Source organism: Anser cygnoides, chromosome 18 (genome assembly GCF_040182565.1).
Source record: "Anser cygnoides isolate HZ-2024a breed goose chromosome 18, Taihu_goose_T2T_genome, whole genome shotgun sequence".
In the NCBI taxonomy this organism is placed as follows: domain Eukaryota; kingdom Metazoa; phylum Chordata; class Aves; order Anseriformes; family Anatidae; genus Anser; species Anser cygnoides.
In genome coordinates, this window is record NC_089890.1 from 6,265,533 (window position 1) to 6,288,651 (window position 23,119).

At 41.9% G+C, this 23,119-nt stretch overlaps 1 protein-coding gene across 1 annotated transcript; it reads left to right on the forward strand.

Annotated features, from left to right (window-relative positions):
* Positions 1–424: 424 nt before the first annotated feature.
* TAF15 (TATA-box binding protein associated factor 15) lies at positions 425–21,366 on the forward strand. Its single transcript, XM_066979846.1, has 16 exons — positions 425–519; positions 3,282–3,318; positions 4,439–4,487; positions 4,685–4,775; positions 4,854–4,971; positions 7,647–7,930; positions 8,771–8,885; positions 15,485–15,519; positions 16,116–16,148; positions 16,715–16,824; positions 17,374–17,503; positions 18,735–18,824; positions 20,217–20,301; positions 20,388–20,473; positions 20,589–20,691; positions 20,995–21,366. Exons 1-16 carry the CDS (start codon positions 510–512, stop codon positions 21,032–21,034), a joined length of 1,416 nt encoding a protein of 471 aa, XP_066835947.1. The 5' UTR covers positions 425–509; the 3' UTR covers positions 21,035–21,366.
* The last annotated feature ends 1,753 nt before the right edge of the window (positions 21,367–23,119 follow it).

A 23,119-nucleotide genomic window follows, 5' to 3' on the forward strand; every position in this document is an offset into this window, starting at 1 on the left:
TGGGCTCTCTGGCAAGGTTTTCTTTTCCCGATGGTGGGACCAGACGCTCCCGGGGGTCCTTCCCAACCCCAGTGCCCCCGGGATCCCCTCATCCTGTGCTTCTTTACGTTGCCTGCTTGAGGTTTAGGTTGCTCCAACCCCCCCCAAAAGGCTCCCCCGCCTTTCCCAGCGCCGGGCTGGGCCGCAGCCCCTCGGGCCAAGCTGCCCCACCCCCGCAGTGCCCCCCGGGGCACCCCCGAGCACCCCCAGGGCACCCCCAGCCCCCCCCGCGCCCCCTGGGATCCAACCCCCCCCGCGACTCCCCCCCAGCCTCCCCCCCCCAATGCACTTGGTACGCTCCCCGCCCTTCTCTCCTCTCCTCCCTCCCCCCCCCCCCCCTCCGCCGCGCGGGTGGGAGGCGCCGCGCGCTCCCATTGGCTGCCGGGCCCCGCAGTCCGCGCGAGCTGCGGGGGCCTCAGTGCGCGCGCGGCCGGCGCGGCGCTCGGTCACTGCCCCCGGCTGCCGCCGCCATGGCCTCGGGTGGGTGCCGCGGGGCGCGCGGGGGGGCGGGGCCTGCGCCTCCCGGTGGGGAGGGGGGGGAGGAGGAGGAGGAGGAGGAGGAGGAGGAGGAGGAGGGGGGGGGGGGGGGAAAGAGAGGGCGCCGCGTCGCGGAGGGTGGGGGGGTGAGAAGGGATGGGGGGGGTAAGGGGGGGATGCGGGGAGGGGCCACGCCCCCTGATGGCGCCCAGTGGCCACGCCCCCCTTGTGCAGGCCACGCCCCCTTGTGCAGGCCACGCCTCCTTCCTAGGAGACGCTCGCTGAGCGGCCACGCCCCCTTTACGTACGGGGTCCGCCACGCCCACTTTGTGGGGGCGGGGCCAGGTGTGGCCACGCCCCCTTCCCTCCGGGGGCGGGGGAGCGAGGAGCGACTCCCACCCCCCCCCTCAGGGCCTGCCCCCCCCCCCTCAGTTTTGAACCCCCCCCCCCAGCAAATTACCGTGTTTTAATTGGGATGTGGCTGCAGGGCTGCGCGAGGTGGCTGTCCCGCCCCATTCCCAGGAGGTTTGTCTGTGAACTTCGTCTGCCTTCGGGGAAAACGCCCCCGGATCCGTTAGTTTCCAGAACAAAAACGCCGTCCCCAGAGCTGCTGAGAGATTCCTGGTCCCGTTGAGCCCACCGAAATAAATCCGTCAGGAGGCCGTGGGCAACCCGGGAGGCCAGGGAGCAGTCCGAGAAAGGATACTTGGCACACAGAGAAATGTATAAAGAGAGGAAATTCCTCTGGTTCTGTGTATTCACATTTTACGGGCTCCTTATCTGGTTGCTTTCGATCTTCTTCCAAAATGCTGTGGTTTGGCACAAGTTCGTGAGGGAGAAGCTGAGGGGATCAAATGCGCTTCTTTACTTTGTAGGAAGTTACATCCTTCCTCAAGAATTCTTCCTGAGACGACCACTCATATTCTTTGCTTTAATTAGCAGTTTTAATGGCGTATAAATTTTAAGTGAGGCATTTTAAAATGCTGTAACCTATTTAATGGTAAGCTTTGTTATAATTTAAATGGAAATAACAAAAAAAAACCCTGACCTTCACTTTGTTAAAAGCAATAAACGTTTGAGCTGCACTGCCGACTTTTTACTGGAACGCTTGTGTGGCAGTGCAGGATGAGGAGAGCGTTTCCCGTCTGAGTAAAACCACTTCCAGGAGGTGAAATGAAATACTTCATCTCATTTTGGGGTCTGGTAACTGCTTCTCTAACAGAATGGGAAACGTGGCGCTTTCTTTCGCCTTGCGGAGATAGTTTGATGTCGGGATAGCTGAGGTGGCCGCCTGCCCGCGTACGGGTGTGTGTGTAAGCGCTGGCAGGAGGGGGGTTATGACCAGGTGAGGGAGGTGCAGTGAGCAGATTTGGTGTGTGCTTTGATTGCAGAGCAGCTATAGCTGTTTGCTTATAGCTTATGACATTCATCCTGAACTGGAATTCATCCTCAGCTTCAGCTTTTCAAGCAATTCCAGGAGTAGCGGTTAGATATATGGAAAGAGAGAGGGGAAAGACTGAAACCAGAAGTTCTCGGTGTCTGGTCTTAGACTCTGGTAGCCCAATATTTGTACCGCTTCTTGGGGTGATTTGGAAGGACCAGGAGCATCCCAAGGCTGTTACCCAGACTGACGGTACCGGTAGAGAGAACCCAGCGCTGGGTTTTGACCAGAAGATGGAAAGTTCACATTTTGATGTCAGGACTGAGGCACCTGCACAGAGCAGCGAGGCCAGCAGAGGCCGTGTGGCTGGGAGGCCGTGGCCATGAGGTGATGGAGCCTGCTCTGGAGGTCTGCACCCAAAGGGCCTGAAGGTGGTGGAGCAAAGCGTGCGGGTGCTGCGGCCCCAGCCCTGGCCCAGGTAGCCGGCTGGGGAAACTGGGCCTGTAGGAGTGGGCGCTTTGCTCGGTGCTGTGAGAGAAAGCTCTTAGTACTCAGAAAGTTGAATTTTTACAGAAGCCAGGGAATCCATCTTTCTCCCATTAACAAGGCAAAACATGGTAAGCTAAATCAATGAAGACAAAGCGGCATATTTAGGAATTGAATTCCAGCTTAGGTACTAGGGCTTTTTTTATGACATTGATAGCTTTTACAGATTAGATGCCATACGTTAAATACAAATCAAACAATTTCAGTGATATTTTTTTTCTTACTTGAAAAAGTATTCTGAAATCCATATTCTTCCAGTGTGTTTGTCTTTCAAGAATCAATTTCCATGATATCTGATGTTTATGTTAATTGGAAATAACCTCTGTAATAGCTGTCTGAACAAGCTGTATGTAAATGAATTAATTCTTGCGTGGTTGGGGCTATCGGTAAGGGAAATGTCATCTCCAAATTCTGTCTCTTTGCTAGGCAGAGCTTTTGTAGGGTGCCTTAAATGGGGTAGGCCTGACCTACTTAGCTTTGCTCGATTAATTAAGCAGCTGCATTCTGTTCCTTGATGATGGGACTGTGTTCAGTAGCCATTAGAGGGGGTTGTGCAGTCCCGAATTTGAGGATGCACCACGAAAATGGAATCCAGATGCTTCACAGTGGGAAGTTCAAAGTGTCCGCACCTCCCCACGCTGTGCTGTGCTCCCCTTCTCCCCATTGGGATTTCTCATCTGCTAGCAAGAAGCAGCTCTCAGATTCTGCTGGGAAAGTACTTGTGTTGTCTTGGGTCTATACGTTCCTTCGTCTCCCCAACATTCTTCCTTTTATATTAAGTAGAGGAATAAAGTATTAATTGGAAGTTCTCAACATGACTTTCTTCTTCTTCTTCTAGATTCGGGAAGCTACAGTCAGTCCGGGGGCCAGCAGAGGTATGTTTTTTTTGTTTCTTTCTTTCTCTTGGCAATTAAATTTGCAAAATAAAGGCAATTTAGGATTCCCAGCAAGGTGTTTGAATCTTTGGGTGTGATGCGGTATTGATAACGTTTTGGGAGTAACAGTTGCAAAAAGCTTGCAGCCCTGGGCCTTTACTAAGAAGCCTTATAAAATAGGGAAAAGTTGATATTCCTGAAGGGAAGAAAACAAAGAGGGTTAAGTTGGAAGGCTATCTTTTAATGAGAAGAACTTTTGAAATGTCATGGATATAGAGAAATATTTTTCATAAGTCTGTCTTAAGCTGCTCGCTGAGGTATTAGTCAAAGTTTATACAAGCATAAAGGTGATGGCCACATAGATATTTTACTTTGCCAGTAGAGGGAGTTTTTGTAAAAAAAACCAAAACCTTTGAAAACTGTTCATAATTGTGCGATTTAAAAGCCAGTTAATAAAATAGCTGTAAGATTTTTAGGGTGATGTTGTATTTTAATCAGTAAAAAACAAAGCATTCTTACAGAAGTACGAAATTCATGGATAATATTGACTGCTCATGAAAGTCATCGGGTTCTGTGCATCTAGCAGTATGTGAGTTTGAGTTTATGTCTGAGTTTGATGTGAGTTTCAGCACATGATTCTTCTGTAAGTTCATGAAACCTTAAAGTGGCAGAATAACGAGTAAGTATAATCGAAAGCTAGTGCCGTGTTTGGTGGTGGTGATGTCAAATCGTCCAGCAAGCACCAAATAGACAGCAATTGATTGAAATAAAATTAACTTTCTGAAAATGTACTGAAAAATTTAAAATGCCATGGATTCGTATGATTAGATTTGTGTGATTCTTAAGAATCTATCAAATCACAGTAAGCCGAACTTTAACGTACTTTAAAATTACACTTGAAACACAGCAGAAATTAAAATAAGCTCATAGGGCTCTGGCAATTAACTGTGGCAACCATCAGTTTATTGGTGCTTTTCTGAGTCCTGCAGTTGTGGCATATTAGATTAAACACCTTTTTTCAAGATGAAAAGAAACGTAAAATAACACCCAAAGTACTTTTATTTTCCAGCCTGTGTGGAGGGTGCTGTACGTGCTTACTAGCTGCGTTTTTCTCTTACAGCTATTCATCCTATGGCAATCAGGGCAGTCAAAGTTACGGACAAACACAGGTAAGCTGAGAAAAATCATTGTGTCTTTCAATGTTCTTTGAGTAAAATAAAAAATTGTTCCTGGTTAGCCCTGTTTGGGCTGGGAAGAAGTAGGTTCTCAACTTGTGCTTGATGTTTACAGTCGTCTCTAGCAAAGAAAAACTGCAATTACCTGCTGTGGAATTTGCGCTTATTTGAATACGTTATTTAAATTACAGGGATATTCTGGTTATGGGCAGAGTGGAGACAATTCCTCCTATGGACAGAACTATGGAAACTATCATGGGAACTATGGACAAAATCAAACAGGTTTGGCTAGCTTGTTACATTCATTGGCAGTAATTAAAAGGTGAATATTTGCTGAAAATTTTTTTCCTTGATTTCCAGGTTATGGACAAGATTCCCAGGGATATGATGATGAATCCAGTTACGATAATCAGAATCAGAGCTCATACAACCAGCAGTCTTACAGCAGTCAGGGACAGCAGAAGGGGTCGTCCAGAGGGTAAGGAAGCTTAAGCAATATTTGCTTAAACTACTGTCTAATAGTTGTACGTTCTTAACTAGAGCTATAAGAAGTTTCCCGCTACAGTTGATAAAATAAAAAGTAAACAACAGAACAACCAACAAACATCTGAAAATTCGCACTTTTAAGAGCTTTATAATGCCTGAAAGAGCAGAAGGTAGGGGGAAAATATTCCTTTAGATAAGAAGGATTGATACAGTCGTTCTGAAGCTAAGATGTATGAGGTGAGAAACTCTAGGAAGTCTTTGGATAGTGACTACAACAAAGGATGGACTTGGTAGAGGTTATTTTGATTGCGAAAAAGATGGGTCAGGTACATCTCTGTTCACATTCCCATGTATAAACTTACAATGTCCTTACAGTTCTTAGATTTGCAGATTTCTGCTATGACTTTTACCTTTTATTGGTAGAAAGAAGATGAAAGGATTCATAAATATCATTTAAGAGAGATCTTTTTCCAGCCAAGTGGGATTACTGCAGTCAGTTCAGTACTTTACACAATTACAAATGTATTTTATTTCTTAAATGATGTTGTACTCAAATCAGTTTCAGGGGGATTAATAATACAGCTTTGAAAGTATCCTGGAAAACACAGTCCAGCTTCCTGTAATGAGTTAAAAGGCCACTTGGTGCTAGAATACCTTTATTGTGTAATTTGCAAGCTCCATGTTTACACTCTAAGGTTACGTCTTACGGTGGTTCTTTAATGAGGCTCAAGTGGCCTATTAAAAATACACCGTACATACTAAACCTCATTCCTGTGTTCATGGTCCAAAAATTCTTACTCTGTTTTGCAAGGTTTATATAACAAGCTGGACTTCAGCAAACCAGTACTTGGTTTCTGCTTTTGTAGTCGTTATTGCCAAACATCTTAATATAAACAAGCACGATTTTAATCTGAACAGTAGGTGATGTCACTCAGAGTAGAGTGTCTTTTGCACATCTCAAAGGAAGGCAGGTACATGGTTAAGTTTTGGTTATCTTTGCTTTGTTTTCTGAGAATTTCTTAAGAGTTGTACAGACATACACAAGACTAGACAATAACGTAGTCTTTAGCTCTGTAGACATCCAGTGGAAAAACACTGCAGTAGGGCATAGATTCTCCAAAGCAGTTGGTTTTGACCAGGAAAATTAAAATAGAAATCGGAGGGAAACTGTTTTATGTATAGTTGTAACAAATAAGGAGAAACTGGCATGGTAAAAATGATAGTTTTGGAGAGGATGATCGCAAAATCGTAGCTCTCACCTCCTGAGGGAAGGGAGGAAGGAAAAACTGCAAATAGTGGGTGCCCTCAGTAATGGCTTCTGTTGTTGGTGATGGTGAAAAGGCTGAAGTAGATCTGACTTTTTTTGAAATTAAGATATAAGCAAAGTCTTAGCAATCGCTTTGTTACTGGGATTAGTGACGTTAAAGGTAAGATCTAGACTAGAACTGGGAGGGAGCAGGTTACACAAGTATTTAGTTGCATGGCATAGTTTGAGATTGGTTGGTCCGAATGGATTTCATCTTAGTGTTCTTTGAAAAGCTGGTGGAAACTTCCTGTAGGCTTTTAGATTTTTGTTTGTTTGGTTTTCTGAGGCATTTTGGGGAGCAGATAAGATTACTAAAGACTTGAGTATGACAAACATGGTGCCTCATTTTTTGAAAAAGGGTGAGAGAAGGGAGGAGGAAGAGAAGAAAGGGTGACAGGTCAGTGATTAATTTCAGTTACTGAAAAGGTAATACAGTTAAGCTGCAGCAAAGCACCCGGGGGAAAACAAAGAGATAAGTAACAGTCAGTGTTTCCTGCATACAATTTATTTCTCATAAATTTACGCAATCTATTGCTATGACAGTGTAACCTAACTGGAACAATAATTGTCTTGCATAGCTAGTTTTTCAAAATACTTTTGCTTCTACCTTGCATGCTGAATTAGGAAGTAGCCTAGGGACATGTGGCGTAGGTGAGGTTTTCTTGTGGTTGCTGTAAAGTTGATTAAATAACATAGTCAGAGAAGAGTTATTGATGACTCCTTCTTAGAACTTGGAGGCACGTTGAGTTATAATATCCAAGAGGTCAATGTTTCTGGTAAAAGCTGGTGGGATAATATATACAGACGGCACTAAAATGGGAAGAACTGCAAGTTTGTTAGAGGACATCACTACAGTTAGAATAAGTTCTTGGCAAAATGGTAGAACACCCAGAAGATAGGGTGCAGTTCGGTAATGCAAAGTTTTGAGGGCTTTTTGTAGGCTAGAAGTACCGGCTGCGCAATACTGTGTGAGCAGCCTGTGTCTTCCCTACTGCTCTGTAGGAAAGGATTTGGCGTTCTGTGGGTCATGGGCTTTGCATCAGCTATTGTCACACTACTGGGGAGCCAGCCTTGTACTGGGATATGTAAAGGGAGCACTGCTGTTAAGTTTCACATGCAGTGGAAGTTGAGGACGTCTTGAAAGTGATAGTGATATACGCTTTTCTCTCTTGGTTTTACTGGAAGCCAGATACATCCCAACAGAGAAGAGACATACAGTATTTTCATTTCAATATGCCAGTAATGACTTGGAAGGTAACTGTGACTAGGAAATTTTTAGCAATGTTATGTATTTTCAGCCATTACTTCGCTCTCTATTCTGTGAACATTTAGCTATTAATACACATTCTGTTTATTTTAAGTGGAAGAGGCTCTTATGAACAAAAGTCAAACTATGGTCAGCACCAAAGCTCTTATGACCAGCAGTCAAGCTATGGACAAAACCAAGACTCTTATGACCAGCAGTCAAGCTCATACGACCAGCAGTCGGGCTATGGCCACCAGGGCTCATACGACCAGCAGTCGGGCTATGGCCACCAGAGCTCATATGACCAAAAGTCAGGCTATAACCAGCACCAAAGCTCATATGGCCACTCTCAGCAATCCTACCAGTCTCAGAAGGGAAGCTATAGCCACAACAGCCAAGGTAAAATTCATAGGTTGAATTCAATATTTACTAGTAAGATTGAACAAAACACTCTGAAATAGCTGGATTTTCTTCCACAGACAGTTAATTTGGTGAATAGTTCAAAGCTCTTTTTTCCATGTTGATATTCCTGGGGAATGTTCTGTTTGTTAAGACTTTCAAAATGTTATGTGGAGATGAAAAACTGTTGGGGCCCTGAAAGTGTTGCGGTTGCATTTGTTGGAGACATCCTTGCAGAGTTCACGTCTCTTGAGTTCTAAAGCTCTAGGTGAAATTGTTATAGGTGAAAATGTTATTTTGCACCTTTTTCTTGTATGAAGGTAACATGTCTTGATCGGTCATGATGAGCTTTTCTACTTCACATTCCAGCTTTACGCTGTGTCAGTGAATTCTGAGATAGACAGAAATGAGAAGTTTAAGATTGACCTTTTTCTGCAAAATCTTGACACAGTCAGCCGGGCCCACACTCATCCTTGTTCTGCCTTCAGTGATTTCTTTTGCAAACTGGGAAGGCTAAGTGGAAGTATAATGAAAAGTATATTTTAGATAATATGTGTTTAATATTTGGAAAATGTAGTGTTTATGTTAAAATTAAAATAGACAATGTTTGCATTCTGAGATACTGTGTGGTGCTGGAAGCCAAGGGAGATAACTGGAGCAAAATCAGACTTTGCTCTGTTACTTCCTGGAGTAGATAATGGAAGTGGGATATTTAGAAATTGCCATTTATATCTAGAAAGTGTCAGACTTGAGGAAAACAAATTGTAGGGCAGGAATTTTCACTGCACTCCAGTTTGCACTGAAATTTACTCACGTTTTGTCTTTTTTTTTTTCCTTCAGATGATCGTCGTGAAAAGAGTAGGTATGGAGAAGATAATAGAGGATATGGCGGGTCACAGGGAGGAGGTAGAGGGGGCTATGACATGGATGGAAGAGGTCATATGTCTGGATATAGGTAAGTAATCTCATTTCAGTGCCTGCAGTTCCTTACCCTTCTATCTTATTATTTAGCTGTTTTTAAAATTTTATTATTATTCCTAACGTGGTTCAGATTTAGATTTCCAAAAATGGAAGGTAGTTGGTTTCTAAAGTTAAGCCTTTCTACACTGCACAAAAATGCATTTTGCCAAGGAAAAGCTTTTACATTCAGACAGATTGAGACCAAAGTATTTGATTTTTATGACACAAAGCTATATATTATGTTACATTAGTTGCAATAAAAGAACTGCCAGAAACCATCACTTGAAATAGGATATTTAAAACCTATGAAATTTATTTATTTATTTATTTAAAATATTGTGAAAACCAACAGACAGGGTTTGAGACAGTTTTATAAAATTCATAGCTAAAGCAGCTAACCTTTCAGCAAGGAGGTATTTTGACTTTATGGTGACAAATCATTACAGTAAGGTTAGCTAATTATCTTTCTGCTTCCTAAATTTTTTTAATCAAAAGTTTATTTTTTGATTTTACTCTAGTAACATTGCTTGTTCTTTACTGTGTGTTTTTTTTTTCAGTTCTAAACTTTAATTAAAATACAGCTTTTTAATTGGTTTAGCTGTCAGTCTAAACCCATTTATTTTAGGTGAATTTTTAATACTTACATTACTGTTTCCCCAGCTGCCATTGACTTAGGCCCTGTTCCTGTCAAGATTTATGCACATATTTAATTTTGTGCTTGTAGATTTTTTTCATTCATAGGTCTGAGAGATTGGAACCTTTGCTTTAATCCTATTGAATTAGGAGAAATGACATTGCTATTTCTTAATTAACTGTCACAATTGGGTACATTTTATGTACCTCCATGTTATGGCTGTGGGATGCAGAGTGTTCATTCATACAAAGGAAGAACATTGAGGCTTCCAGTGAGCTTTGCAGTGTTGCTTGCATCACTTTAAAAGACTGCACAATTCTGGGTTATTGCATTAACTCCAGATAAAGCACTCTTAAGTATACAATGCCGTTCATTTGAGCTGATCGAATTTAAATAAAATAATCCAACAGTGTGTTAAGACTCACTTACTTTAAAAAATATTTAATTTTAAACCACATTTAAAGTTTGCCTTCTCCTAAGGTGGTCCCAGATTGTACTTTGTGGTTTGCTGTTTTAATGACATCGGTGGACTGCTCTCTCTCTTAATTAGACATGGTAGTACAGTTTAAAAAAAAATAGTAGTTAATATTAAAATTTGCTGTGTTTTTATATAATTAATGTAAACTTAACTAGCTAAATAATTTCTAAGTTCATTTATAGTTAAAACTGAACATTTGTTTTTAAACCATGGATGAGGGCTTTTCATATCCCTGTGCCCTTTCCAATAGGAGAAATGAATGTGAGCTTCAAAAAACGTTTGGTAGACTTGATCACTCTGAAACAAACCTCTGTCTGTGCAAGACAAAAATAAGATAAATTAATGTCTGTGAAAATAAAGCCTCTTACCATATTTTTCAAAATGTAAGAAAAATTTTGTTCACGCGTCCATGTGGATAATAGTACATCACTGGACTTGAAAGCCCAAAGAAGGAAAAAAGTGAAGGTGAATGGAGAAATGGGGGAATCTCGGTGGAAGTGGGAAGGCCTTAGAGACATTTATTGTGAAGTCTGTCTGCTTCCATTAAGTGATGCGGTCTTTAATGCCATTTCCATTGAAGTTTTTTCTGAAACTAGAGGGCTGTCGATGTTTTTTCAGTCTTTTTGCATGATTATGATTGGGGGTTCTGCTTTTGACGAATGTATTTTACTTAAGTCATATGCTTATTGGAAAAGTGTAAGTAAATTAAATAGCAAGCTGTGATCAAGGCGAAAATAAGATTGGGCACGAAATCATGTTTGGTCCTGTGAAAGTGTGGGTTTCAGGGCAGTCGTTTGGTTTTGTTTCTTTGGGTTTTATTTTTTATTTTTTCCTAAGGACAGCTTGTGTAGGAATGTCAGTTCTAACTCCAATAACTTCCAGTTTTTTACTTTGATCGTATTTTAATGTTTAAATTGTGGAAATTCCATAGCCATTAGGAAATATCTATCTAACAATCCCATCTACAGAGAGGTTTGCACTGCTGTAGTAAAATAGGCTTTGATTTTTATAATGATTAGAAACTGATGTGTAAACGAGTACTGTCAACACACAAAATTGATATTTCTAAATCACCTAAACAGACTTCTCTAATGATACAGTGCTTGGTTTTGATTTTTTTTCATTTCTTGTTCCCGGACTTTATGAAAAAAAACTAATAGCTGATCTGAGATCTTAGCAAATGAATCTCTTTTGTGCCAGCTAGCAATAAAAATTGCCTTCCCTTGCGATGAAAAGCAGGGAAAACTTGCTGCAGCTTGTTCATCAGTAAGCATTACCCAGCCGCTGGTGTTCTCACAGCTGTATTGCCTAATTTAGCCTGTGGTGCTGAGCAATGAATGCGTCCTGGTCACAGGCGTTTGGTTGCTGGCACGCTGCTGTCCTGCACTAGTGATATCAGAGACTTTGGCCACTGGTTGGACGTTTGTTTTACAGCAGGATTCTTGCCAGCTCCAGTGGCCCATAGAAGCTTACCCTCTGTGCCTCTCAGAGAGCCTGGCAGTGCAAAAAATTTTGGAGGATTTTGGGGTAAAATCAAATTAGCATTTTTAAATGTTGAGAGCTCACATTTCTATGAGTATCCTTTATCAAATATTTTAAAATACGTCTGGTAATGTTAAGGTGTGAATCGTTATTCTGCAAACTAGAATGACCTGAATGCACACTGTAGCGAACGCTTTCCGCACTCATTTTTCTTCTGTGCCTGTGCAAAGTCACGCAGCACTGAGAAGAATATCTTGAGAAATTGCTTTGCAGTTTCCCTAGCTGATACGATGATAGAGAATAATTATTTTCATATGTCAGCTGTTCACTTTTTAATCTTAGTAAGTGGGGGGTTTCAAAAGTATTCTTCAGATTTTTTGAATGGTCTTAAATTACATCTTTTGGGAATCTAGTACTCAATTTTTCTGCACTTTCATTTTGAAGCTTTAAAAAATGATGACTGCAAAAAGTCATATTTTGGCTAAGAAAATCATTTTCTTTAACCCATGATGGACGAGGCTCATCTTTGAGTTCTTAGGGTTAGAAAGCAGGTACACCGGGTCGTTTCCTTGTAGAGTAAGTCTTTTTTTTCTTCTTCTTCTTAGTCCTCATCTAAAAAATGAGGAATTAATTGCTAATTGTTATGGCACTGAATTGTTTTGATTAAGCATGCAAGTGGGAAATCCAGTAGCATTACAAAGCAGGGCTGTTCTCTCCCACCTTAGAAGGGCCATTCAGCCAGTTGAGTACCCGTACCCACGCAAGCTCCCTTCTGTTAGAGCCTGGACCAACTGGGAGAAGCTTTGCCATTGAATTTGCTCATGAATTTGTTAGTGAAATTACATTGGCGCAGTTTAGAAAAGAATTTTGATGACCAAGTCCTTGGGTATGGCTAACTTTGCTCAACGTAGATTTTGTTCTTTTCCAGATTTGAAGTTGCTGCACTATAAACAGGAATTACTTACGCAGCTTAATTGCTATATTAGCCATTCCGAGTGGGAGTTAGCTTACTGTGGTATCAAGAAACTACAGCATAACGCAAATGGTTTTTACAACAGGGTGGTTTGTGTTCAAATTAATGTTTAACTTGTAAGAGGCGAAGCTCAAGCACATATAGGCTTTGGGGAAACATGAACAGAGGCAATAAATACGGGCAGCAGAAAAAGCCATCTGCCGGTGACTTCACGAGTGCACTAAGCATTCCTTTCTTGTTTGCAAAATCACATCCTTACATGTAACTCCCACACACTTGATGAGGCATAGATGCACGTCAGAGGCTAAAATTTGGTTCCTGAATTGTTAGTGCTGCTGCTGCCAATATCCGATCGCTTCTGAAGTGTATCACTTGTCTGCGTAGCGTTGAGCTTTCCAAGTAACTGAGCCTGTAATTTGAATTACTCCCAGATGAAGTAAGCAGTGTTCAGGTGAACTACGGTTACGCTCAAGTAGGTGATGTTTAGATGTGTGACCAAGTATAGAAGAACAGCTGACAATATTTTTCATAGCAGTAAGTTTTACCACCGTGAACGGTGTCACGTACACTCTCTGGCTGCTGCAGATCGGTCTGTTTTGTTTTACCTTTGTTGGTGGCCTTGCCAAATCTTAGCAACCTGTTCGTGATCCTAACGTCGGGTGCTAAAACCCCAAACTGCATCTGGTCAGCCATACATTTGGTCTGTGTGCAAGACTGACGAAGCAATAGACTGTGAAACGCTGGGATGAAATGTTCCACGTGTTCTGGAAGTGCTGCGGTTCCTGACACTGAGGCTTACGCTTCAGGTCTCGGGGAGGGGAAGATGTGAGGCTGCCTGTCAGCTCCTCTGTGTGACTTCAGTTCCTGCAGCAGGTCTGCACGCCTCCTGGGGATCTGAGGAAGCTTTGCCCAGCAATCCCAGGAGCGTAACACACCGCAGCCTTATTATAAATTGCATAAGGGCAGGGACTTCCAAATGGAGGAAGGCACTCATCCCTCGGTGAGGGTGTCTGCTGCTGAAGGGCTGCAGGTTTTGGTTGGGTCAGTCGTGTGGGACCAAGCAGGAGATAACGTGCTGAAGCACATTTGGGCAAAAACATATTTCTACGGTCATTAATTAATAAACGGTAATTGAAAAGCGTTGGATTGCACTAGCATTTGCAATCCAAGGTTCAGGATTAGTATAACACAAAGTTAAAATGAGGCTTTAGGCTACAGCTTCTGACATATTTTATATATCCAGCTCCATCGCTTCTCAGAGTCATGGTGCACACGTTTTACCTCAGCATCCGAAATAAAATCCTCCCATCCTATAACATCTTGGCTGTATTGGTCTTGGACTTTCTCCATGTTTTTAGATTGTTCTGTTTTGTTCTGTTTTTTAAGTTTACATCTGTGCTGCTGTATACCTTCAAATCAAAACATACGTGTGCTGGATAATGCTGGCCTAGTGAATTGGGATCATAATCGAGGGCTTGAAAACTTTGAAATCATTTCCATGGTTGATGTATTGACTGTTGTAGTGTCTTATTTCTGAGTTAAGATTTTAGAAAAGCAGGTGCCCTACTGAAAATTGTTGGGTTATAATGACATTTTCTTTAACTGAACTGAACTGGAGGTGGCAGAAAGATATTTACAGTGTTTTTTTTTTTGTGTGATCACCAGGATGTTTTTTTCATCTGTCCTTGAAAACAGCCAGCCTTGAATAAAGACCAGCTCTGATGCTGCATCTACAATTCATTCATTTTACCTCTTTAACGAGCAGAAAGTAATTGCTTATGAGTAAACAACAAGGCAATTTAGCATTCAGATTTTTTCAGTGGAGTATCAATTAAAAATTGGCAGCAGAAATTTAGCTTTATTTCATTGCCTTTTGCTGGGATACCTGTGCCCTGTGTTAGGACACCCAAGAGCTGGCAGATGGAATTAAAACCTGGAGTGACTTCTAGTTGTCAAGCCTATTGCTGGAGATGCTGCTTGTATACGGATACAAAATTCCTGGGGCTTGGAGACAGCCCTCTGCCTCGGGGTTTGAACTTGGGCTGGCTTTATTTTAGTATCTGAGCCTGAAAGCTGCCAGGGGTGATGGTAGGTGAACCTGCCCAATTTTTGGCTGGCAGCTGTGTTCTCCACGCAGGGGAGGGCAGGCAGCTGTGCGAGGCGGCCTTTGTGGCACTTGCTTATTGACTTTCCGAAAAATCCAGTGGTTGTATTTTTCCTGAAGGGCTTTGAATATCGATTACATTTTAATCATAGCACGGATGCAATTAAAATCGCTGTTGTGAAAATTCCTACCAGTGCAAACATTTACATTTTAAAGAGCGAGGGTTTATTTTCATGCACATAATCGGAGGCATAACATCCTGTTTCAGCTCCCCCTCCTAACCTTTGAAAATTGATGTGTCTAATCTCTTAACTTGGTCTACGTTTTGTGCCACAGGTTGCAGAATGAATGAATTAAAACTTCACAGCCTCTGCTTTTGAAGCTCACATGCACACACCTCTGTAAGGGGCTAATCGTGCAGCAGCTCCCCCCAGACCCTTTCTCAGAGAATGGCTGATGCTGCTGATTTGCCCCCAGTATATAAATGCCTAACAATGGAGGTTAATTAACTTTAACTCTTCTCATTTCTAGGAAAGTACTAAAGTACTAATTATTCCAAAGCAGCAATTACACCTACAATTAAAGCCCATTAACATTCATGAAAATAACGATTCCCTTTTAAAACCCAGTTCTTAATAGCAGTCATTTTGGTTTAGGGGATGGGAGGAAGTACTGAAACAAAGATACGTGTGTGGGCTAGTTTAAATGACTCTTTAGGACACTTCTTCTCCGGTGCAGCACCCTGTGAGATTATTTTCTTTCATGTATTTTAATCTTTGAATGATTAGTGAGGAGAACACAGGGAGGGTGCTTTAGCAGCTAGACAGTAACTCAACTTGTGATCAGTTAACTGTAGATTGAGCCTTGGGCTCAGCACTTAGAGACTTAAGGAAGAAATCATTTCTTCAATTTTTCCTCTGCAGTGGTGGTGACCGTGGTGGCTTCAAAAATTATGGTGGTAAGTGCCGAGTATCCAAAAATGTTTCAGTGGAAATTCTTTATAAATCTAAAAGCCACCAATATCTTGTTACTATCTCGTAGAAGCATTGTAGAGTTTTGGTGAGGCTGGTGTGTTCATGAGTTTTAATAGCCAAACCGTTAGCAATAAGGTGGATTTCTACTTTGTCCAATTGCATGAAAGAATTTGTGGAGACGGTGACGTTCACCGGATTTTTTTTCTTTTTTTTTTTAATTTTCTTTTTTTTGTTGTTGTTACAAATGCTTCTTAGAAAGGTACTAGAGGGGGAAAAAAACACCTTGGTAAACTGCTTGGTGATCTGATAACCAGCATTTGCAAGATAACACCAGCATAGCATCAGTGTGGCAATTGCTGCATACTGCAACTTAAAGAACACATTAACGTCCTACAGACACCCTCTGTTGAACGTTTTAATCTAAATACTCTCTAGATCTCTGGTTAATGTTTTAGATCTTAGATGCATTGCATACATACTTTAAATATTTTCTTGTCTTTAAAAAGAGTCACTTGAAAATGTTTTGCTAAAAATAGACTTTCTTTTTTTTTTTCTTTTTTTGTTTTAACCCGTTTCATAGGTCAAAGGGATTATGGACAGAGATCAGATGCTGGTAAGAAAGCAAGCAGTGGCTGTGAGTGGATTGTTGCTCTTAGGTCATTGCTTTTAAAATGTACATCTAGAAACACGGATGAGGCTGTGATTCCCATGGTTGAAAAGCAATTTAGCTAAAGCTTGTCTTTCTTAAAATAAATTCCTTTTATTACAGCGCATGGGAATTTGTGGATGTTTTTTGTTACAGCAAGTAGGGATTTGCTGCTGAACCTTGAATTGGGTTGAGCCAAACAAATGCTTTTGCTGCTGTAACGTTTCTGCTAATCTTTATTATTGAAAGCATACGCTTCTCTGGTGGGTTTGGATGTCCCAGCTGCATGGACAAGCTGAGTGGGTGGCAAACAGCTGCTCAGCTGTTGAACATATTTGGGCTGATGTACTGCAGCACCTGAGGGTGCCGTGCAGGCCTTTTTGGAGTTTGTCATTAGCCTCACAATCATGCTTTCTGCTCATCTTTTATCTCACACAAGCTGTCTTTGAGATTTAAGGGTCCGTTACTGGGCGGTGTGGATCTAAGCTTAAAATGTTAAAGGTGTATGGTAAACGTAGCCTATTTTTTGATAGATACAGAGTCTGACAACTCTGACAACAACACTATCTTCGTGCAAGGACTTGGAGAGGATGTTTCAACAGACCAAGTGGCAGACTATTTCAAACAAATAGGTATTATAAAGGTATGTGAAATGGGAAATCATTAGGAAGAAGGAAGAGAACTCGTGGAACTAGCGTATTGGAGATGTACTGGTATCATTTGAAGCAGATGCTTGCTCTGACTCCCTAGGAGTTATGAATAAAATAGTATCTTTATCTGGGTTCCCAGATGACAGCTCATTTGAAAAAAGCTGCTGGTGCTGCCAGCTTACTTAGTGACATTTAGATTGCTTCGTGTCTCTTTCAGTTTTTCAGTCTTTATAACCCTTAACACCCTATCCATTATGCCATCCTGATCCTTCAGCGAGTCTGCTTCAGCCTGTGGCTCTTTCTTCTCTTTCTGCAGTTCTAAATGAGGGCTTCCTGCACTTGACCTCAATTTTTGTAAAAACTGGGCCCATCATTATTTCATGGAGAACAGTCAGTCAGTATCCCTCGGTCAAAAGCATTTGTTTCTGAAAGCTAGCTCCAAGAGGATCTTCTGTCTAATGAGACTTACCCATTGCAGTTTATGCTCTGAACTGGCTTTACCAGCATTTCTCCTTTGCCAAGTATACGACCTTTCTTTTCAGACCAACAAAAAGACTGGCAAACCCATGATAAATCTTTATACAGATAAGGATACCGGCAAGCCAAAGGGAGAAGCAACGGTATCTTTTGATGACCCTCCTTCTGCTAAAGCAGCAATTGACTGGTTTGACGGTGAGTTGTTCTTTTTGTGATTCATGAATCTAACAAGCAGTGGAGAAAGCAAATCAATAATCTCACTGGGGACAGTATGCTACTTTTTGTTTTCCTAGGGAGACCTCTATTTTCACGGTGTTTTGTGTGTGCTGGATTTCTCTTTTATTCAGTGGAAAAGCAGTTAGCGGTTAAGACCAAAAATGTGTAATGAAACACTTCAGATTTGCTGCTACACCTCAGTCATCCCTGCACAAAGCGTGAGAGTTGTTCTTGTCGCTCAGGAGAGCGTAACTTCTTGTTCAGTCCTGTAGAGCTGTAATTTGTAATTAACAGCTGAAAGGATTTCCTACAGTGTTACTATTGATATTATTAGTGATGTGGTAGTATTTTCAGATTTTGGCAAGGGTTACAGCAATCTTGAGCCAAGTGCTTTGTACACACGCAGTGGAGAACTTTTTTTTTTTTAATTATATGTTCAATAGAGGAAGATAGCAGATCCCAGAAATACATTAATATAAAACTCATCAGTCCTGATGCAGAAAATGCAATGATACTTTTTTTGTGGCAGTAAGCTTGAAAAAGAAAAAAAAGAAGTGCCTGTTCCAGTGACCTTGTGTGTCCACAGAATTTTAATAACAATGGGCAGAAACAAAAGTGCATACTCCGTTTTTGGTGTTCAATGATAATACATAAAAGTCTGGCATGGCATGCTATTTTGCTAATAAAATACAACTCATTTTTTGTTTTGGAGGATAGATCAAATATAACTATATTAGATATTCATTCAGCCCTACTTGCTTTGTAATAAACCTTTCACCTATGAAGAACTGAGACCTTGTATTGAGAAAAGTCACCTCTTTCCCTTACTTGGGAGTATCTCATTTTTGCACAGGGTATTGAATTGTACAAAAGCCTTGTTGCCCTACTTGGGGGAAGAAGTGGACTTGTAACGCACCTACCCGTGAAAATAGCAAAAATATTCATATGTATCTAGTTAAATTGTAAATTGCAGATTGTATTTTAATCAAAAGAAACATCTTTTGATTTATGGAAAAACTATTAAGTACCCTAGTGTTTGTCATCTCACATTTGGACCAGTGCATTCAAAAGTGAGAGACTGACTCCAGACTCCCTGTGTCTTAAAAGGTTTTAATTCAATCTGCATGTGCAAAACACTTCTGTTCTTTTGAACTTGTTGCTGTGTTGTCGGGAGCTCTAATGATCTTACTCTCACTTTGTCTTTCTACAGGAAAAGAATTCAATGGCAATGTTATCAAGGTTTCTTTTGCAACTAGAAGGCCTGAATTCATGAGAGGAGGTGGAGGTGGTGGACGTCGAGGTGAGACTAAAATCCGTAGAATCCTTTTTATGAAGTGAGACACATTTTAGCTGGTAACGGTTTATTCAAAAAAAGAAGTTGATTTTGTAGCAGTGATTTGTCAAAGTGTATGGGCCTCTGGGATTCTGGCAATAAGCAATATGGATTGAACCAACTTAAGTAAAACTGAGATCTGTAATCTTTTATGGACAGCGTAGAATCTCTGCTTTCCTTCTGAACTGAAAAGTCCCCAGATCATGTCTCAGCATTTCTCACAAAGAGATGGCAATGACTTTGAGGCTGTACTGGTTCCACAGAGACAGCTGTGAATTAGCAGTGAATGTTTGCTTTGAACAGCAAAGTCTTGAGATACTCTGATGCTTGCAGATGGTATTCAGCAGGTTAAATTATTCAACTGCTACGGACTTAGAGCAGCAGTTGGAGGTCTGACTCCTTTAATTAAATAGACATTAATTTCCCCGATTCTCTACATAATCCAGTTTTATCAGTAGCCTGCTGGATAAAAATTACCATTTCACAGGAAGCATGTTTTGTGTGGCGGCTGTCAACACATTTTAGTTTTAAATCAGACAGTTCTGTAGGCTGATTTCAAAAAAAAAAAAAAGATTCTTCAAGAAATTTAGTTGGTATAAAAGTTCTTGTTTTTTTTTGATACGGAAAGCAAGAACTGTATTGTCTCTGGGGTTGTGTTCGATGCATGCTGGCATTAATCCGGACGGTTGTTTTCTTAAGTTTTTGTTCTGTGACTAAGTCCGGCCATCTGTGATTGATATCATAGATTGTTAAATCTTTGACATTTTATTAATGCGCATGGTGGTTTTATATTTATCCCCTGGCAATTCAAGCTGATCAAGTTTCCTTTTATTGATGAAAAAGAATTTATAAAAAGTACGTAGTGGAGCAGATTCTTGTGGCCTTCTTCTGGCCACCATGTGCTACTCCTGCTTCTTATTTTTCTTCATCTGCTCAAATTCAAAGTCTGTCCATGTAAGCATGTGTACCTCTGTTATGCAGATACATTAACCTCAGGATATCAAATGCCATTGAGGTTTGGTGGTGGCTGAACCTTCTGCTGTTCTTTTGCCCAAGCCTTCTAGCTAACTTGTATCTAGTAGTAAATGAAGGATTAAAAAAGTAATTCTTGAAGGCTGAATTCTACAGCGGTACAAATTTCTGCCAGTGGCCCTACCTGCTCTCCTCTCAGAGTTCCTAGTGTGGCTCGCCTTGTAGGCAATCCTCTGGTGATTACCTTAATCACTTACTCTTTCTTCCACATGGGAGGTCTGTCTGTCACTTGAGTTCTGAAGCCGGGGGCAGTCCTTAATAGATGTTTCTCATGTGTAGGTCGCAGGCACTTCCCCTCTTTTATTCTGATTATAATTTTGTCTACAGGTTCACGAGGTGGATATGGAAGAGGTGGGGGCTTCCAGGGTAGAAGTGGGGAACCCAAAAATGGTGATTGGGTTTGTCCTAACCCGTAAGTGTCATTTTAATTGGGCAGTGGTGTTTCATGCCCTCTGAGTTTCGTAGCAGCTAAGTCTGGGAAATCCTTGTCTTTTCTAGGGGCTGTGGTAACATGAACTTCGCTCGCAGGAACTCCTGCAACCAGTGTGGTGAGCCCAGACCAGAAGATTCACGTCCATCAGGAGGTGTGTAGAAGATCAGTTAAAACTGCTGCATCTCTTCTGTAGTATTAAAAATGTTAGTGATGCCTTCAGCTTTTTGGAAAACCTGACTGATGTGCTGATTTGCATTTTCCTCCAGATTTTCGTGGGAGAGGTGGCTATGGAGGAGAAAGAGGGTATCGAGGACGTGGTGGCAGAGGCGGTGATCGGGGAGGAGGCTATGGTGGTAAAATGGGAGGAAGGTAAGCAGCCTCTGTGCCCTGGCTTGGTTGTGCAGCATGTGGACTGTAGAAGTGATTTGGACTGTGGGAGAGGAGCGTTGTTTGTGTGCGCGTGCGCAGCTGTGCTATGAAAATATTAACTGCAGATAGGAGCTTCAGGACAAAATAAGTCAGTTTGCCCACTGAGTGTGTTTTGTGAGCGCTGTTGGATAAAGCTATCTAAAAACAACAGAGTACACAGCAGTAGGTATGGAGACGTTTGACTGAAAGGACTATTTGTTATGTGCTTAAAGGATTCCTTGCAACTTTTTCTTTCCCTTTCAGAAATGATTTCAGAAACGATCAACGCAACAGACCATACTGAAGACCACTGTGAATGTTTTGTTTGTCTTCTTGACCCGTTGGATAGTGAAATTGCCAGAGTTTTGCCTGCCGCTTCACCCATGGCCTCTTCGGATAGTGGAACTGAGTGAAACTAGATTTTTATTTTGGTGGGAGGGACTGGGGCAGTTTGGGAGGATTTTTTTTAAGTGAGACATTAAAATTTAATCTTGATTTCAATCTTCTCCTCTTTTCTTTTTCCCCCCATACCTCTTCAACAGGCCCTAAGAAGAAAAAGGATAAACTGTAAAATATTGCCAAAATACGAAGTGTTTTGTAATACAACAATAAATGCTGATTGTTTTATTTGTGAAATCTCACCGTTTCCCAGTTACTTAGGTTGCATGTGCTTCTTTGCAAATTCCCTGTCTTCCTGTGGTATGACCTAAGTAGTAAATAGGGGCTTGGAAATGCCACTGCTCATTTGACCTGAGCTCTGTGCTGTTGGCAAAAATCTGCAGTTAAGTCAGCGGCAACTCTACCTGCTCTCCATGCCCTCTATTCCGGACTTACAGACTTGTCCGCTTCTTCTTTCTTATTTCCTTCTGAGGCTATAGTCCTGTGTTGCCTGCACTTCTGCGACGCGTGCTTTGGTGTGCCCTGCAGCCTTCTTAAGGAGCAGGCAGATGGCAGTGTGCTCTCGTGCTGCCAGGAGCTCAGCGTGTCCAGGCAGTAACTCCAAAAACAAGGTGGGATGGCTTCAAAAAAAAAAAAAAAAAGGGTACAGTGATACGTAACAAATTACCTTTTAATTGCTGCTTTTGATGTGTGGGTGATAGCAAACGAGTTGTGTGCAGCAGTTTCATCTCAGGGAAAAGATGTGGGCGAGGTCCAGATAGATACATTGCAAGCATTTGGGATTCAATGCTGAAGCCAAGGTTTGGAGAGGCAAAGATTCTCACTCCTCCTCGCTCCAGGTCGCTGCACACGCTGCAGAAGTGGGTTGGCGTGGTGGGAGTCTGCGAGAAGCTAACGCTGCCACGGTCAGCTTGTGTCCAGCCATGCCTTTTCAGCACAAGCATTTTGTTGAGAGCAAAAATGTGGTCGTGCAAAATTCCTGTGCGCAAAATACTACAAATACAAGTTCTCAGGGCGTGTAGTTATAATCTAGATAATTGGGCATGCAGCTGCACAATTTCCATGGCCCCCCGACCACGTTTTTCAAAGCTTACAAAGAAATGAGAGAAATAGCTTGTGTTAACGTCTGTAATCCAGCTCCCCAGCTTGGGGGTGCATTCATGGTCATGGTAACAGCTCGAATCAGCCATTACCCCGGCTGTAACTGTAATAACCGTGCTGTGCCTTTTTAAGGCTTATCCCGGAAAGCAGGGGTCTGGTCAGAGAAGGCATTCATCACAAACTCCGGCCAGCTGGTTCCTCGTAATACAGCGGAGTTTTAAGACACCTGTGTCCTAGTGACAGTATGGCTGTCACCTTTTTCCCTCTGGGGAAAGTGATGGTGGTTGGAAAAGCCGCTGCTTTTAATACTGGGGGGCAACAGTTCTATCTCCTTCTAGGACCTTCTCAGCCTCTAAGCTTGCTTTCTTCCCCCAGCTAAGAGCACTTAGGCCTTTAAACAGCCACTACCCAGCTGGATTACTAAGCAGACCAGTATTCAAGTAAGCCCTGGGACTGCTGGAGCTGTCACCACCCTCAAAGCTTTCCCAGCCTGGCAGTGATGCTGAATGGTGTTTGTTTAGGATCTTTTCTGTACTGGGGCAAGACAACCTGTGTTCTTGCATGCTTTTTAAGACCGTGAAAATATCTTCTTCACCAGCTGTTTTGTCTTACAGAAAGCTTGCAAGTCAGACAGGGAAAGGGTGATTCTAGTGTGCTGGCACATAGGGTTTTCAGTTGCTTTTGGTGTAGAGAGAGTTAAATTAATTTGAAGAGGCCTGGGAAGATACATTCTGTATGAGACAAACCCAGATGATGGTTTAACCATGTCATTGCCCTCCAGCCGTTTCTGCAAATTCCTTTAGCCCTGCAGTTTTTCTCAGCAACTACCTTAAGTTCAGCAGAGTAAGCTTTAATGAGGTTAAAAGAAAAGTAAAAAGCTTAAAAGAAA